This window comes from Calypte anna, chromosome 4B (assembly GCF_003957555.1).
Source record: "Calypte anna isolate BGI_N300 chromosome 4B, bCalAnn1_v1.p, whole genome shotgun sequence".
NCBI classification, from domain to species: domain Eukaryota; kingdom Metazoa; phylum Chordata; class Aves; order Apodiformes; family Trochilidae; genus Calypte; species Calypte anna.
In genome coordinates, this window is record NC_044249.1 from 12,359,346 (window position 1) to 12,378,696 (window position 19,351).

General features: G+C 39.3%; 1 protein-coding gene across 1 annotated transcript in view; it reads left to right on the top strand.

The window, feature by feature from the left end:
* Positions 1–19,351, top strand: part of LOC103535721 (N-deacetylase and N-sulfotransferase 4) — a 77,733-nt gene that overhangs the window by 53,939 nt on the left and 4,443 nt on the right. The window contains exons 6-11 of the mRNA XM_008501811.2: positions 10,388–10,570; positions 12,308–12,404; positions 13,521–13,644; positions 15,112–15,286; positions 16,294–16,464; positions 18,554–18,663. Of these exons, the coding sequence (XP_008500033.1) occupies positions 10,388–10,570; positions 12,308–12,404; positions 13,521–13,644; positions 15,112–15,286; positions 16,294–16,464; positions 18,554–18,663 (860 nt within the window). The remainder of the gene's footprint in view (positions 1–10,387; positions 10,571–12,307; positions 12,405–13,520; positions 13,645–15,111; positions 15,287–16,293; positions 16,465–18,553; positions 18,664–19,351) is intronic.

Genomic DNA, 19,351 nt, shown 5'->3' on the forward strand with positions numbered 1-19,351 from the left:
TAATTTGTGAATACTCTACAACATAGAGCAGTCATCTCTTCATAAAACTGCTAGAATAGCAACATGACAGTAGAACAGGTACAAAACCAAATGATAAATTTCCTGTATCTCCAGTCTATTATGAACTTGCCTGGCATTTTTTCGTTTGCAGTTTGAAAGAAAGTATTCTGGTGAAAATGTGTTTATAAGAGAGCTTAGAGTAAACAGAATGATTTATGGCTGTTCTACAACTCTGTGTGCTGTGCAGGGTCCTAGGCAGTAATTTCCATGGGAAATGTCAGTATTGCTCTGAGAATCATAGAATCATAGAATGTCAGGTTGGAAGGGACCTCAAGGATTATCTGGCCAACCCTTCTATTATTGTTTCTATGAAATGTTTCAGCACCCCATCGAGTTGAGACTTAAACATTTCCAAAGGGAGGGAATCCACCACTTCCCCTAAGAGACCATTTCAGTGTCTCTGACTTTACTTTCCTCTACCTGGAGACTATGAAGGGCCATGTTAATGACAATAAACATAATATATTCCATCATTTAAAACAAAATGGTAGAGTGTGCCTTTTTAAAGTACAACTATAAAAAGAAATGTCAGAGAAACAGTTACTTATGGATGCTTATTCAAATTAATAATAATTTTGACCATTACTATCCTTTAGCAGATACATGGGCACATTTCTCCCAAAGTTCAGTCTGCTCAGAGGATTACATTTAAACTTCTTTATTGGACAGGTAAATAGAGAGAAAAATTACTGAAGATCCAGTTAAAAGAAAACCAGCACTGGCACTAGGTCAGGCTGCCGCTGAACTTATTGAAGTCCTCCTGAAGTGAACAGGGCAGCTTGCATCTTTGCCTGTTATATCAAATGGTGATAGGTGAAACCCTTTGCTTTCTCTATGAGTATTCACAATGACAGCCCCCAAGCAAGATGTGTTACACACCTACACAACAAATGCTTCAGTTCTTAAGGTAGTCAGTCCTCCAAACTTAAAGTTCATGTTGCTTCTGGACTAGTTCCATCCTGCCTAGAAAAGATTGTCTTTACTAGTACTTGCTGGAGTAGCCAGGGGACATCTCCTAGCTGTGGGATGGCTAAATTTAACCCCAGGCCATCACAGGTGAGCAAAATTTGACAGAGGATTTCCAGGTGACCCACATTGTGTATGCAGAGTGACTCTAGTCAAACACACAGCTTCGCTCAAATGCAACATTCATAAATATTTATTTCCACTGCTATTAGCAGTTTAGCAGCCTGGCCACTGCTGGCTGCCCTGGGTAAATTCTGTTTACACAGATTCCGAGTGTCATTCTCCTCCTCTTCCCCAGGAACCACATCCATGTGAGTACCACAGGCATAGAGGAAATTCTCTCTTAATTGTATCTCATTATATCCTCTGTGGTCTCCATAACTAAGGTTTAATGCTGCTTAAAACCATAAGTGTTGTATTTAGATTTCCTCCAAGTAATGAGTAAGCTGTTTATTTCCATTAAAATAGAACTCAGAGAGGAGGAAATCTTCTATTTTCCACTCACACAAGTGGCCCTGTAAGATATTTTGGAAACTCTGGAAAAGTAATTAGTTTTGCTGCAAAGATACTTAATGTATACTAAAAAGTGATCCCTCATGGATTTCCTGTAATATCTACATGCTATTAAATCACATTGTTATTTAATTAGATCAGGCTTTCAGGAAAAGTCATCCACAAATGAGAAAGCAAAGCTGACACAGAAATATGGCCAAGCAGGGGGAAAACTTGGTGAAGACAGATGCAACAAAGCACACAGAGTGAGTGAAGGTCATGGCTCCAGCCTGAATGCTCAGATTTCATCTGTCACCTCCCCATACCTGGGTGTGCAGCACTGAGCAAAATATTTTCATACAAATGCAATCCAGGACTTACTGAATGGTGGGTTTTAATGTCACTCACAACCTTTGCCTGGGTGTCCCTGGTCCTCTAAAGCCCTGCACCAGAGCAGAGTTTGTGACCTACCTGGCTGTGCATAGTCAGTCTTATCTGGGCTTTCATCTGTCCCCAGCCCATGCCAACCCACTCTCCTGCACAAAGATCAGGGCTGACCTGCATCCCTTCCCCACTTCCTCTGAGCAGCAGTAATTAATTAGGGCAATCCCCCTGTGATCTCCATGGAGAAATTTAGATCCAGCGTTCACCTGGACACAAGATACAGCAAAACCATGCAGTGCAAAGGATCAAGCAACCTGTCACACAGGTCCTAAAGATGAGAAAACCTTAAGATATCTTGTAAGTGTCCTGTGTCCCCTTCACCTTCCAGTCAGTGTTCCTGTTCTTTCTTGGATCTCAGAAACTATATTTTAGCATAACACATTTCCTTCCATAGGATCATTTGAGTTGGAAAAGACCCTTAAAAGCAAAGATTCCAACCATTAACCCAGCACTGTCAAGTTCACCCCTAAACCACTTCCCTCACCACCACATTTACGTGTCTTCTAAATCCCTCCAGGGATGGTGACTCCACCACTGCCTTGAGCAGCCTGTTCCAGTGTCTGGCAACACCTCTCAAGAAGGAAATCTTCCCTAATACCCAATCTAAACATCCCTTGGCACAACTGGAGGCCATTTACCCTTGTTTTATTGCTTGTAACTTGGAAGAAGGGACCAACTACCACCTTGCTCCAGCCTCCTTTCAGATAGCTGTATGGAGCAAGAATGTCTTCCCTCAGCCTTCTTTCCTCCAAGCTAAACACCCCCAAATTGCCTCAGCTGCTCCTCACAGGACTTGCTCTCCAGAGCCTTCACTGGGTCAGCTCTGTTAAACTCTGGACACACTCAGGCTCTTCAATGTCTTTCTTGTCATGAAGAGCCCAAATGATCAGTGCTATTGTTAGTTCATTTGCACAAACCCAAAAGCAAAACTTACTTTACAGGAGAGGCACAGTCTCTCAAATAAAATTATTTTTTATTTTTCCATGCTGTGAAAAATACAAGGCACTACACAGCAGCACTGAAGACCACTTTGGACGAGCACTGACCTGTGGTGGTCACTTACCTGCCAGCTCAGGCCATCCCTAGTGCTGGGATGGTAATTGTGGTATTAAGACCAGCAAGGGAGATGTACAAACATTTCAGTAAGAGAGAAAGGATCACAGTTTTCTGTAGCTGCAACCAGAGTGGGATGTAATTTGATACCATGAACAAATGTCAAAGAATACACAAATTATTCATTGGCACAAAAGAACTGAGGCTGAACTGATTTTTAGCTGCAGAGGATTATGCCTAAAAAGCAGCTTCAACAAGTATTTTGTAGTGGCTTGACAGAAATTAATGAGGATCATGAAACATATATCATCAAGAAAATGGGTTATTGATAGCTATCTGCTTATACAAACTCCTTTGATCATCTTTGAAAACTAAAGGCTAAAACCATCTGACACTTCTCTGTTTCTTTGATGATACTTGTTATTCTGTCAGAAATGGTTAGTGTACAAGTCTAACTTAAGACAATAGTACCCAAATCTGTTTTCATCTGGTTCGTTTTTGTAATTTGAAGTTGTGTTGATACCTGAGCCTAAATTGCATTGATTTTTTGTTTGTTTGTTTGTTTAAGAGGAAGTTTGTAATCTAAGGAAGCCTTGTCAATGAGAAAACACAATGGCAACAAAACTGTATCATGAATTTAACTTACAAATGCAAATATTTGGTTATAACAGGAGGATTGAGTTGTTCTACACTTCTGCCAAAACTTCATGGGGCCTACAGATGTAACTGGTAGCTCTGCATTTGTGCAGAATTCTTTAAAATTTAGCCACAGTTAGACATACAGATGATCACCTCTGCAAGTGTGACTAATGAACAGGCATAAAAATCCATTTAGCTTCTCCACCCTAAGGCATCTATGTACTGATTGCATAAAGTCATCAACAGCAGCAGTAATTTTCTTAACAAGCTCCGAAAGCATGCCCTAATAGTAAAAAAACCCACCACATCACTTTAAGTGCAGGCTTTATAAAAAAACAAAACAAAACAAAACAAAACAAAAAAACCGGCCAAGAAACAAACAAGCAAACAAAAAATACAACAAAAAAGCCCACCACCAACACAAACCCCTTCTAACTAGCTTTCTTCATCAAGGACCTCATGCATTAGGGATATCAAAGATGTATATGACATGGGCAACTGTTGCCACGTTGGAATGTGGTCATGATCTAGCCCTAATTTTAGGAGAGTTGGATGGATATTAGAAAATAAAAATCAAACATAGCAACTTTATTCTCAGAGGGAAAGACAAGATTTTTCTGTCAATAATAGAGAATTCATTTAATCATATCCACTAAAAAATGGAAAAGGCGAGCATTCCTGAGCAAATGAGAAGAAATTTTGCTCTTTGAATAGGGGATGTTAAAACACCATAAAACCACTACGGCATTTGAATAGCTACCCCAAGGTCATGTATCACTTGTAATTGACAGCATCTTCCCCTCCCAGTGCTGGGAACACTTTGAAAGGAATACAGACATTGCCAGGAGTTCAGGCACAGGAAAGAATACGCCCTTCAATGTTTTTGTTCCCCCTTCAGTCATAGAGAAAAATGTTTCTTACCAAACACTGCCTTTCTTGCTTGCTTTAGAGATATCAAATTTTGAAAATATTTCATTATCCTGTCAAGACTGCTAAAATATGAAAAGATGTGCAGAGTGGAAATAGTAAATTAAAAAAAAAGTGATTTTCAGCCATATAAATGATTTTCCTTCAGTAGCAGAAGGGTCATGAATATGAATAGTGATGAATTCCAGAGAAACAATCTGTCATTATTAAAATTAGTGCTTTGTCAACAGAAAAATCTCCCTCCCAGTTTCCTTTTCTGTGCTGCTGCACAAACAGCTGCATTGAGGGCCCAAGTGTTCTGGAATTCATTACTGGTGAATGGGGCTCCAGCTCATAAGGTACAAGAAAAGTGTGTAATCCATAATAGGAGGCTGTCAGGACATGGAATATATTAAACACTTGAATGTGGGAGAGGTATTTCTGTGGTCAGCCTAGCATAGAGCTACTTGTTATCAGTAAATGGACACTTGACAGTTCTGCATTTCTCAACCTTGCCATCCCATTTACACATCCAGAAATACAACATGCTGCCATCTAGATCCAATTGTGAGAGTCTGCTCATGGAGCAAACTAACAGAATTTTCTGAGTACAATGGAAAAAGACAGAATAGTAAAATTAATTTTTCTTTGAAACATTCATTCAAGAAAGGAACAGACAACAGCAGTAAATGCACCACCACATTTTAAAAAAAAGTTGTCAAAGAAGTGAACAAGTTCCTCTTTGAAAAGCAGGATTCATCCATGAGACTGATCTCTGTTCCTGGGCTATTTAATTACTGAATGGCTGAGAAGATGATTTGGAGCACATTTATACATATCCCAGAAAGGTACTTTCATCCAAAAAGTAGTGCTTTTAGTTAAGACTGTACCAAGATTGGCACTTACAGAAGCAAATAAACCTCTACCTTCTGCGTTAATAGAAAAGTGCACTAGCTCTGAGAAAAGAATGAAGTTTGAATGCAGATCTAGCATGGCTTATATTCTAATAATTTTGAAACAAGCCCTTTATTTTTCTCTACTAGCTAATCTAGATCTCATTTTATGTATATAACACATGCATGTATATAATAATATTACATATATAGAATAAGCTGTATACCTGTAATTTCTGGGTATCATGGCTTGGCTTTGCAAACAAAGATTTCAGAAGGGCTCTCCCCACGCTTGCTGCAAGCATGCTGATGGCTGATAAGGGCTGATGGCTGATAAGGCCAATGCAGGACAGGCAGTGCAGTTGCAGAAGGCACAGCAGAAAGTCTCCTGTGAGGAGACAGCCAAGGCATGGCTCTTTCTGTGCTGTCTTTTCTCCTCCAGACTGATTCTCTGTGTGTTCCCAAAGGAGGCAGCAGCATTATGGATGGTGTCTCCATGTCTCCCGACTGGAGGCCAGAGTGGAGCACTGATGGCAGTCAGCATGGCTAAAGCTGAGGGATTGTTTCAGGGAGTCCTTGTATCTCCTCTTTGGGGCTCCTCTGTTGTGGCATCTGGTGGCAAGTTCACTGCAGAGCACAATCTTAGGGAGGTGGTGATCCTCCATCCTGGAGATGTGCCCTGCCCAGCACAGCTCTTTCCAAATGCAGGATACAGATTCTTCTGGATTGTGACAGGTGGGGGAAATGTAAAATAACTTTTCCTACCCCCTGCCTATCCGAAATAATGGAAATAAAGTGATTTATTACCCAACATGGCATATTAACTGCACAGGTCGTCTGAGAAATTTATGACTACTTTTCTCCTCCTATCTCCTTCTTTTGAACAGAGAAATCACAGACTGTGGACATCTCTGAAATGTCAATACAGAACAGGGACCAGAAACCAAAAGAAAAAAAAAGCCCATTACAATAGCCCGCAGCTATCCATTCATTCTCCCTTAATACATATATAACTAAGATTCATTCTTTGCAAATCACACCATCTCCCTGTGCCTCCCTTTTGTCACTTGCAAAATGTAAATCTCTGTATTCTCTTTTGTTTTGTTCAATTGCTGCAAAGCCGTAACTAAAGTCTTCAGATGTTTCTTATAAAAAAAGAGAGAAGTTTAAAATAACACACAAAACAAATTAAAAATAAAGTATCTGTCACAAGACAACCCTGGCTGCATAAAACGGAAAAATAAACTTATTACTGTTTAAAAGTGGGAGGCAACAACTTGATTAGAGGGTGGATGGAAGAAAGAGAGAACAAAAAAAGGGTTTTCCTACCCACACCTTCAGTATTCTTTCCCCTTCTCAAAATATGAGTTATCACAGCAACAGGGACAGAGGGAGACAGAAACTGCCAAAGCTAAGATACTATATCAGTACAAACTAGAGCATCGTTTGAACAATGCCATCCTGCTATATGTCTGTGTTCTGTCACCAGTGGAGGAACATGACCAGCACCAAAGTAACATCCAAGCATGTTGGCTATAGATGTGTGCATGTGTGTGTGTATAGACACATGCATATATACACACTTACATATAACAGATATTTAGATATATATAGTCTGTGCACTGAAGCTCACTGTTTGTCACAGAACATAAGAAAACAAGGCTTTTTTATTCAGCAGTTCTGCTTAGAGCACTGCAGGAGGGGACAATATTTATGTTTTATTTATTTCCTCACTCTTGTCATGGTTCTGCATCCTTTTTTGCATCCCCCAAAACAGCACAGCAAAGCTATGTGACAGCGTTGTACATCCCAACACCATCCTCAAGGCAACATTGTGCCAGCTCCACACATTTATAGATTATTGCATTTTCTATGGATTGATGCATCAAGATGAAAAGAAACTTTTGCATCCATCTGTGACATAACCAAGGACAGTTAATACCCATCTCTTGTTTCAACTGATTTGGATATAGAGAACAAAGAATCAGATTGGTTTATCCCATGTATAATGTGCCATACTTGGTTGTTTGGTTTTTTTTTTTCTACTTCAAAAAAAGATCAATGGAGCAAAAGAAGTCAAGAGAGGGCCCCAAGATCTCAACTTCATAAAGAGTGATCAATTGAACTTTTTGTATTGGACTGCAGCCTAATGAAACTCTTAATATAAGCTAATATCCATCTCCTATAAGTATCTTTTAAAATTTAAAAAACCTTGTTCAAACTCAAGTGTAAAAAAAGCAAAGAAAGCAAGTAGATTTACTTGCAAACTTTATTGTTGCAATGATATTAAACTGTTGCAATAATATTAAATGTCATTGACAGACCTTCTAGTACTTCTCAAACAACACTTCAGAGAAAGATGGTATTCTCTGTCAATTTTTCTTATAAGTGGTGGTTTTTTTTCATCTTTTAAAATAGTTTGCAAAAAGCACTTTTCACATTTTAAGGAGCAAAACTCTAAACCAGAGTGGATATATTTGTATTTTTTTGGAAGGAGAAGGGCAGTAGATTGGAAACCCAAAGGGTAAGATTCATTACCTTGCGTATAATGGGGCACTATGTGTGGACATGCACAAAGTTCAGGGCAATTTTAATGTTCACTTCAGTTATATTTCAAACACTTTCAGTCATAAAATGCAGAGGCTCTGGAATCCACAAAGTCAAGCTGGCAGAAAAAAGCTCTTGTACAATTGCCAATCTGCTCAACAGAAACTCTGAACAGAATAAAAGTGAAGAATAATTTACCTTTTCTGGAATAACGTGGGCACAAGGCAAACACACTGCAGATGGGTCTTAAGGGACACCTCCTAACCTCCATCCACCTTCACCTTATAGGAGGACTAAAAGCCTTATCAATAATTTAACAAACTAATAGACATGTTTTTAAACATTATGGGCTGATGCTGACAGAAGCACCCTGTTGGCAAAGCATGACAGTAAAAGTGGAAAGCTTGTGGCTTTTTATTCCATGGCTATTTTGAAAGTTAGGACAGCATGGTGTGCTACACAGTATTTTTATCTGCAACACTTCCTACTGCTAAAACTCCAGCCTGGGACAGTAGAGCAGCAACATCCTGTAAGGGAAACTTCATCTTCAGGTGGTACTAGAGGTTTGTTATAGAAAGCTCGTCACTGTCAGTAGGACAAAGACAGGTGGATCATTGATGCCAACCCTCTCAAGACGCAACTAGGCATTCTGCAGCCACTTTAGGAGTGAAGGTACCAGGTTTGAGACTCAGCACCTCCCACCACTTTAGCTGCTGGGAAGCATGGTTGCCATTCATCCAAGATACATGTTTCCAGACCTTTAACTCAAGAGTCCAGGGTGCCAAGATACCTAACATGGTTTCCCAACCACAGCCAAACCCAAGGACAGCAGACACCTTAACATACCCCAATGTATGTATCACACACTTCAAGCTTTGAAGAACTACAGCCTAAGCATCAACTCCCATGTCTGGGTGTTGTCACTAAAACACCCATCTTCTTTTCTTCTTTTGAGACACAAGGGGATCGGGAGGGGGTGGGAGGCGGGAGTCACTGACATGAGCCCACCCCAAGGGTGCTGGACACCCAGAGCTGCTGTAGCTCTCAAGGAGGAAGGTTCATGTACTGTCTCCTCTCCTACAGCACTCTCTGTACTGCCTGCACATCACTGTAAGCTCACCCTCACACTCACCCAGGATGTCACTCTGGATCATCCCAAAAGAGACTCACCTGGACAGAGATATCTATCTGTGAAGCAAGCCATTTACCTGTGAAGCAGAGTCCCCTGTGCTGATGACTTAGCTTTTCACAGTTAGGGGCTTCAGACCCCCAGATCTGCATATCTTATACCCTAAACCCTCCTAATTGCTGTGGTCATGTTAGTTAATTTGTAATTTTTGTGATTTGGTGTGTTATTTATTCTCCTGAAAAAGAAAAAAAAGTGTACACTGTTTAGTTACCACTATAATATTTCTTGATGACAGAGTATTTAAATTACATTTGCATTGCATTGCATCCTATCTTAGGCCAACATAGTGAGTAGAACAGTCAAGAAACAACTCTGTGTTTGGTGGTATCTTCATAAAACTAAATAATGACAATCTACAGATAAAACAAGCCTTGGTAACCATGAAACAGCATTTGATCACCTCATATAAAGAAAATATAGGGAAATATAATATTCAAATTATTCTTACAAATGCTCTTTATCCCTCTGAAAGAAATCATGGCATCTACAGAGCAGTGGCCATGTAAAGGAGAATGTGAGGCTGATTAAAAGGCAGAAGTGATACTGGCTTTAAGGAGAAACCAATGACAGTGATACAGTGATGTCATATTTCACCAAGGCCTGAAATTTTTATATTTCAAAATTTTTTCACCTACTTACAGACATGCCATTTGAAAAAAACTAGCCAGCCCTGCATTCAGATAATGTCTCCTCCATAGTAATCTGATTTTCAAGTTAATTCCATAAATAATATCCCTGAAATTAAGCTTTGCCTTCATGTACAAGGAGCGGAGTGTCTTCAAAGTGAGGGATCCTGAATGCCAGCACCTCCTGGATGCCTGCCCAGGGATAAGGAGCACTGGAGTAAAGAGGAGGCATGCAAGAAACAAATTTTTATGCTATTTTTAAATTAAATCAAAGCAAAGGAATAAAAAAAAAAATCTATGAAAGCATCTTCTGAAAGGTAGTCCCTGGGGAGACTGTAAGTGATCCATCCCTTCAGATAATGGATTTTAAAGAAATGGCCCACACATGACAAATTTGAAGATTTGACTCTCACAGAAGGGCTAGGAAGTGCAGTCAATTTATCATTTTTACATTTTCTTCTTTTAGTTTTTGGGTGGGGGGAGAGACAGTTGGGCCCCCCATGCCTGCCCTCTCAGACAGATGCTGCCATCTCCTGCTGTTCTGTGACTGAGAGGTTTCTCTTGCCTCCCAGATCAGCATCTTCATGACTCATTTGTCTAATTATGGGAATGACCGCCTGGGCTTGTACACCTTTGCCAACCTGGCCAACTTTGTTAAGAGCTCGACTAATCTGAGACTGCAGACACTGCCCCCAGTTCAGCTGGCTCACAAGTACTTCGAGCTATTCCCAGAGCAGATGGACCCTCTTTGGCAGGTAACGTCACATCTTCTTCCTCCTCCTATGACAACTGCTTGTTGCTATAAGACTGTTTACCTGTAAAAAAACTATAATATATATAATCTATATATTTAAAAATTCCACTGCATATTCAGATATGTGATTTTCTCCTTCATGTCTCCTTACATATATTCTTGAGACCACTGCTTTTGAATGGAAATGGGTTAGTTTCCACTCCCCCCATATCAGGCATGCTAAAAGCACCTAATTGCCATTTATATGAGAGAAAACTTCCGTTCCTCACTCCTGGATGCAGTTTGCTGATGCATGGCATTGTGCTAACTAATCATTTTGCCCTATCAGTAAGATGCTTGCAGCAGCCATCTAGAGCTGGCCAAAGAATGCCAACTCATTGCACCCCTTGATAGAGAACCAATAATGGGGTTCTACACTGTAGAACACTGTAGAACAGTGTTCTGCACTGTAACTACAAGGAGGACTTTCCACCCTCTGAACCATTTTCATTGAAACAACCAGGACAAAGGAGGGCAGGAGGGATCAGCAAATGTAGAACAAGCAGCTAAATGAAGAATGAAAAAGGGTTTCTGCAAAGACTGTCTGTTTTCTCTCTCTGTTTGAAAAGCACAATAGTGCTGCTTGTAATCTCAAAGCTGCAATTTCCTGATCATTGTTACACATTTCTGGCTCTTCTCTTATTCTGACTGAGATGTGCCACGCTGTGCTTTTAGCTATGGCAGCATAAATCCAGTGTGACACTGTGAAGATCTAGACAGTTATTCTGGGTTTACACTGGTAAAAAGGAACAGAAAATGTCCCTATTATTTTTGGCCTAGATGTAAAAGAAGTATAAATATATAATATTTCAATTGGGTTCAGTGGAGCTGCACTAATTTACATCAGTTAATGATTTTCTCTGTTATCTTTTGTTAAGGTTTATTCACTAACAAATTGTATATTCTATTAGCAGCAGCTAATACTATGAAAAAGCAGTATCTATACAATAATTGCTTTAAAGAGCAGTCAACCCTAACCTTTTCTGTGGGGTCTTTTGTTCACCCATTTTTATTGTGCATTCATAGGCAGTAGAAAGATAAGAGGATGAATAATATCCTACATTTCTATTTTGTCCCTTCTTTTGAATTCTTACATAGATTAAAATTGGCACTAGGTCTTATGCATCCCATTTTGTTATCTAAGCAAGTAATGCCTTGAAGCTATTCTAACAGAGGTTTCCATTTTAACCTTAAATGAAAACTTGCTTAAATCAATGTTTTAATTTTTTTTCTTTATTTATTTTTTCTAATGACTGAACTTAATCCTCAGTCATGCAAAACCATTATATATACGCAGCATTTTAGAACGAGGGACCACATACATGCCTACCTGCATACCTATGGACTCCTCTGACTTTATGAGCCTGACTAATGCTTTATGAGCATCACTAATGGAGAGATGGAAATATAAAAAAAGGTGTAAAAGAGTGTGGGTTTTGACACCAGTTCTTCAAGGGTTTGCACAACTGAGCAGCATTACTGACTTCATTGTTACCCTTTGAAGGACAATGCCCTTGGAAGGAATTTGATGCCCATGTGTCTGAATTCTTCTATGGATCCATACCAGAGTTCTCAATATCAGTCAAAAGTAAACTCTGAGGAAAAATTTGGAATTTTACTACTTAGTGTAAGGTTCTCTAACAACTCACATTTAGGCAAACATTTAGGATAACCCCAGTATGACGCCTTTCTTCTTCAGAATCCATGTGATGATAAACGACACAGGGATATTTGGTCCAGAGACAAAAGCTGTGCTCACCTACCCAAATTTCTTGTTATAGGACCCCAAAAAACAGGTAAGAAGTATTGAATTTTTAACTGGGGCGAGCCTCACAGTTCTGAATCTGTGTATTTGTGTCTGTAAACTGAAGCCAACTCCCTTCTAGAGATAGTGAAGTCCCAGTCACTACAGGATTCAGATAGAAACTACTTCACTGCCAAAAGAAAGCAACAACTGTTAGTAGAGTAAATTGCATTCATTCATGATAAAAAACTCTATGCTGTCAGGATGTCCTGTGTTAATATTATTATTAAGTTATTTGACAAATTATTTCAACATCGTTTGAGACCCTAATTGACAATAAATGCATTTACCTCCTTGCAGGAGCCTCTGAGTGTCTCAGACCATCATTTGAATTAAGCCACAAATTCCAGTCCCAAGGTAGCTATTGCTGTTGTGGACCTTATACAGAAACTGAATGCTGAGGCAGGGAAATCCAATGTCATACCAAAATTCTGCAGCAGTGGGAGAGAGGCAGCAGGTCCAATTCATAGTCCAATGAGAGCTTACATTGCATGAAATCATTGAAGAGCAAGTTTAAAGACACATACTGCCAAAATTCAGTTATCACTATATATTATTTCCAGCTGTTTTTGTCAAGAGATTAACAAAGAAGTGCCATTACTGTGATTTTAAAGCATCCTTCTAAAATAGGGGGTTGTTATCATTGAAATAGACAATTTGTTCCTCAATAGCAGACCCCCGGGAAAAATACAGAGGACAGAATTGCGGTTCTGGGAGCAACAAATGCCCAGTGCCACAACTTGTGCTTTGGAAAAGTTTTGTGCAACATAAATAGTTTGAAAACAAATGTGTTCAGACCAAATTCCCTCCCTGGTTAAATACAGTCAAGCAAGTGATGTCATCATCAACTTGCATCACACTTGCATCAGAGAGCAAAATTCCAAGTTTGGACATGACAAAAGTCTGATGAGCAGAGAAGTCTACACATCTTCCCCCCTCCCTCTGACAGCCCCTTGTGCTTACACGGGCCTTTCATTATTATGCAACTTCTGTACAAAGGTAATATCTCAGCACATGTTGATTTAAAGTACTATATTGAATGAATAAAGTCAAAGGACTTTTTTTTTTCCTATTTCCATACAATTAGCATCTCTTTTTGTTGTCATAGGAACAACAGCGCTTTATTTATTTCTTCTGATGCATCCTTCCATTATCAGCAATCTCCGTAGTCCAAAAACTTTTGAAGAAGTTCAGTTCTTCAATGGAAACAACTATCACAAGGGAGTTGACTGGTAAGGAGAATAAAAACCAAAAAAAGTGTTCATTATTAATACACGTGAAATCACAATGGAACAATTACAGAAGCATGCATGACACTGACATAATTACTGGATGAATTTGTTATTCTGACATTATCATACAGAAAAAACTAAATTGAAATGATGGGACATTTAATCAACACCTGAATTTTATTTAAATATTACAGTAACAGTTTTCTAATCTCTTTCACAAATGAATGCAACAGCCAGGTCAGTTATGATGTCTATCTTCATGCTGAATAGCATCTCATAACTGTACCTAGACTGAATTAAACACTTTTTTTGTTCTCAAGTTGAATCTTACTTCATAAAAAGCTGCTTTTGAAGAAAAAAAAAAAAAAAAACAAACCCACCCAATCAAATCAAACCAAACCAAACCAAACACAAACCACTGTAAAGCATTTCAGCTGGTATTCTTATCACAATTTTAAACATTACCTTTACTATTTTGCTTAAGAAAAGTGGTTTTGTCAGTCTTTCCCTTCCACAGGGAACAGCAGTTGCCATGCTTGTGTAGAAACTCAAATATAAAACATACATCACAGTACACAGAAATAGATTAATCTTGGAGCATATTTTCCTTGCCTGAGTTGGCACAGGGAGAGTGCAGAGGAAGCAAGGCTGACCAGTAACAGCAACTATGAGACCAGCTTCTTGGTTCAACATGTAACAAAAAATAAAGGGAAAGAAAAGCTTGGTTTTTCCATACTGTGTAGTGAAGGAGAACACCCATGGCTATCTTAGAATAACTGGTATAATACATTTGGAGAAGAAGGAGTGGTGGTTGAGGCTTCTCTCCTTTGCACATCATGTTGATAAGGAGCCTGGATGAGAGATAGAGTCTCATCAAAACTGTAAGTTCCCGGAGCGCTCAGCAAAGCTAAATGGGCTGCAAAATGCCTCCAAAACAATTTCACCTTTTGCTTCATTTGAAATCTTCACCCTTTGTATGAAACCTATGGTTTACATACTTTCACTTCCAATCCATTTTGAGTGGAAAATACCATGCAAAACCAAATTTAAAATCTTGTATTCTGAAAATGTTTAAAAGAAAAAATTAGTCAATTCCAAAATGAAATATTTCAACAGTGTTAAAATTAAACAGTTGACATTTTGAAGCTTTTCCATTTTTTTCTCCAGCTAAAATACAACTCACTTCAGACTGGTGAAAGATCCCTTCTACACTGAGTTTATTAGCAAAAGTATCATCCATCAAAAGAGAACTTAATTATCTGACTTCATTGGAGGCTTTAACTATTACCAGCATGATGTAAGAGCCAAGCCATGTTCCCCTTATTCCAGTTCTGGAGTGAGCTGAGAAATTCAATCTTGTTTCTTGAGAATTATGTCTGAAAATCAACCTTTTTATCTACCATGAAATGATAAGCTTGAGGATACAACCCTTTAGAGATACGACTAACAAGTGCCTTCACCTCCCAGGTACATGGATTTCTTCCCCACTCCTTCCAACATCACCACCGACCTCCTCTTTGAGAAAAGTGCCAACTATTTCCATTCTGAGGAAGCCCCTAAGCGAGCTGCTTCCCTCATTCCCAAGGCCAAGATCATCACTATCCTCATTGACCCATCTGATCGGGCATATTCCTGGTACCAGGTACAGTCCTTGTCTTCAATAAACAGACAGTGAAATCAATTGCAGGGTATGAAGGCCAATATCAGTGGGAATTTGTGTCCCTGAGCAAGATTGGGATTTATCGTGAAGCGTTTGCACTCTGTAGTAGTGGAAGGATGCTGAATGCCAGCTTTTGCAGTTGGCACCTGTAACACCAGTGTCATAAATGATGAAATGTCTCAGCACAGAGCTGCCACCAGCTGTAAACAAACAGTTTAATCTCAATTACAGTTGACAACACATAGAGGAAAAGCAGTGGGCCTTGGCCAGGGAGGTACACAGGGGAAAATTAACACAGCCAAGTTAGAAAATCAGAGCTCCTCATGATGAGAACCTGATATTCATCCCATCCTCCAGAATATAACCTGAGCAATGTCTTCTAAATTTTCCAAGGATTCTGGAGGGTTGGCCTTTTGTCTCTCCTTGGAAACAAAAGAAAGCACATTGTTTTTCTGAGGAAACTCTAGGATGCTCTTTCTTACTTTTTACTGAGTCCACAGCATTCCAGAACAAAGTCTGCACTATTAAAAAAAAATTAAAATTTAAAAGACTCATTTAACCATGCATGTAAAATATGAGCAGTCATACAGATAAATACTAAAAGCAGTCCTAAACCAGACACAGATTAATAGTGTGCACTGTTGCAATAAGCACAAAATCCACCATTTCTGATACAGTTATGAGTTCTGCAAGGAACAAAATATGGCTGACCGATGTAGTTTGAACCCTTTTTAACATCTCATTTGCACCTTTACAACTGCTGATGTGATGGGCAAAGCAGTAAAAAAATTGTGCCTACTATGGTTCCCCAGCTCCCCTCCAGCCTGTTCCAGAAGGGTCCTTGTCTGAATGGTGATTCCATCCTGTTTTAACCCATCCTCACTCCCACCCAGGAGATTCGGCAGTGGTGGGGAGCTGAGGGACTCTTGGGAGGTTTACAGTTTCATCTTCAGCATTCTTCTGATACTTGTCTCAATATTTCCTGTTAGCACCAGCGATCCCACGAGGACCCCACTGCCCTGAAATTCAATTTTTATGAAGTCATTACATCCAACCACTGGGCATCCTCTGAAATAAGGGCTCTCCAGAAGAGATGCCTGACACCCGGATGGTACGCTGTCCATATTGAAAGATGGTTAAACCATTACCCTGCTTCACAGGTAAGTCCCAACCTGTTGTTTCACCAAGCTCATCAACTCTTGGAAAATCCCCCAAATGGGTATGGATTCATGATTAGAGGTGATTGGATATTTCCCAATGGAAATTTTCTTAGCTATTAGGAAATGCTGATTTTGTAAGATCAGGATATTTGGCAGAAGTGTGCTGATTTTTCTGTTTTTTCATGGAAAAGATGCAAGGAAATGCTGTTAACTGGGGCCATGTGGACTTGATGGGGGACTTTGGGGTGTCCTTCCAGGTTCAGTCAAGGTTATCAAGGCTTCTGGGTCCCAAGAAGCAAAGCAGCTGCAGCATGAGACACAGTGGGAAGGTTTGACAAATTAATTTATAAAATGCCAGGGCTTTTTCTAAAAAGAAATCTCATTCCACTTCCTACTCCCTCACTTTCATAGAAATTTTCATATCTGTTTAACTCTGATACAGAATTAGCCTTTCTCAGTGTTAGAGCAGAAATTCCTTCTTTTGCCCCATCTTCCTTCAGCTGTTTTACTGAATTGTCTTTTATCTTTACCATGAAAAATTTAAGTCAACATTTAGACCTAAAGAATACTAACATTACTAAAAAAATTTACAGATATAAACTCAAAGCAAACATTTAATACTACAAAACAAATTCATGAGCACTCTTTACCTGTGGACATGGTTCACAAATCAATTCACATGTCTACCTACTGTAATAAACGGGATACTTAATGAGGAAGTATAATGAACAAGTATCTCCATAGACTGCTTTCTGTGGGGCAGAATTTTACTGAAAGCAGGTGGAACTATCTTCCCTACTAGTCAGAGACCTGGAAAAAGAAAAAACAACAGAAGATCTGTTTTTTTTACAGTCCTTACATTTTCTTTTTATACAGTCTCAGCTGTACTCCAAAGAGGAGAAGCAGGTCAATCCTATTTCCAAGAGAAAGGAGAAAGTGTCCGTCACTTACTTTCTGCTTTCATCTCTGCCCTTTCAGAAATGGGGAAGGAGCAATGACTAGAGCAGCTGAACTTGCAGCTCCTAGGACAGTATTTCCCTAGGAGCATACAGTGCTCATCCTCTCATCAGCCACCATGTCTTAGTTTACATCTCCAAAAGAGCAGGGGCTGTCCTAGAAAATTCAGAGTACGCAAATGGTGCTGACCATCTCGTGCCCTGTTACCTGTGCTCCTTCTCTGCCCTTCCTCCAGTAATGAGGCTTTCTCTCTTTCTGCACAACACTCTTATTAAACATTCAGGGACACATTGGTATATTTCTTGTAAAACTGGTAACCACTCATGTTTCATAGTTATAGTGATTAATTTTACAAGATCCACAACAAAATGCACTCACTCTTAATGATGTGCACACAGAGAGTGCACTCATGGTGCTTACTAATGGACTCTTGGTAATGTGAATTCACTTGGCCTGAGCACTCAATAATTCGTAATAAGCCTTCCCAATAAATATATAAAAGACATCTTCCTAGAATAGTTATTAGTAACACTGCTTGGTACGCCAGTAGAGTTTTTATACATTGTCTTAAGATTTCATTGTGGAGGTCGATGTAACTTTACATTGCATTAGTCTTTAAATAAAAACAAAACAAACAAAAATAACCCTTTGCTAACCATTTCCCATGCCTATATTGTTGGTAGGATGGCGGTGAGTTTCAAATAAATTGCCATAGCATCAGTTTTGAACACATAATTCTATAGTTTTTGAACATTTAATTTCAAGTTATACATGAGCTTTTTGTTATTTCCTTATTCCGTGACAGATTTTTTACAGAAACATTGTAAACCTCAGAAGTACTTTTACATTCTTTCCTTATGTCTTAGAATTCTCTGAGGCTTGGGTTTGGCTTGTGAGGTTTAACTCTTGAATTTTAATGGTGTGCACTCAAAGAGTTACAAGTAGTCCACTTATCCAAACATTACATAGCAAAGTCAAAAGGAAATCTAAAAGGAAGTTCATCCCTATGGTTGTTATTAGCACTGTTCAAAGTCACATGCTACTTTAAATCCATGTTGTCACAGAAGGAAAATAATGTTCTTTGGTTAACCTTAGCCCTGTTTCTAAAGAGCAATTACATTTACCCCTACAGCTGCTTATTATCGATGGGCAGCAGCTAAGAAGTGACCCAGCTACTGTGATGGATGAAGTGCAGAAGTTTCTTGGAGTGTCTCCTCATTATAATTACTCTGAAGCCCTAACGTGAGTCTTTTCCTTTATTATCTGCCCTATAGGATCATGGTGTACATCCTCTCCTACTAAGATCACCTGATCACTGATTACAAACAAACAATCAAGAAAATTAAAAAAGCATTACACCAATAATTTTGCAGATATTTTTTTTTTTTTTGCAATAATTTTGGGGTTTTCTTAAAGTAGTGTTTAACACTCAACCAATTTCCCCTCAACTTGCATACATATAATACATTACGGTATTTAATTGCATGATTGCACACCTTTCCACCTGAAAACTCTACTTTGCACAGTACACAGAACTTCTCATCAGCCACCATATCTTAGTTTGCATCTCCAGAAGAGCAGGGGCTGTCCTAGCAACTTCAGAGTATGCAAATGGTGCTGACCATCTCATGCCCTGTCACCTGTGCTCCTTCTCTGCCCTTCCACAGTATTTTGTATTAGATGCAGAGCAAAGCCCCAGATTCATGTAAAAATGTCTGCTAAGTTTGAGCATTTGATCAGAGATGGCCAGGATTTGTTTTCTCAGGGTACCTATATTCATTGCTGCCCTGTTTATAATGCTTTTCAGTTGATGGGAGAGTTGGACATGTAAGAGCTCAGCACTCATTTGCACATGAGACTGCTGAGACTAATGCCAGCCTTCAGAAGCTGAAGACCACTTAGTGTCAGGTGTGTGAAGTTTGGCTTGACC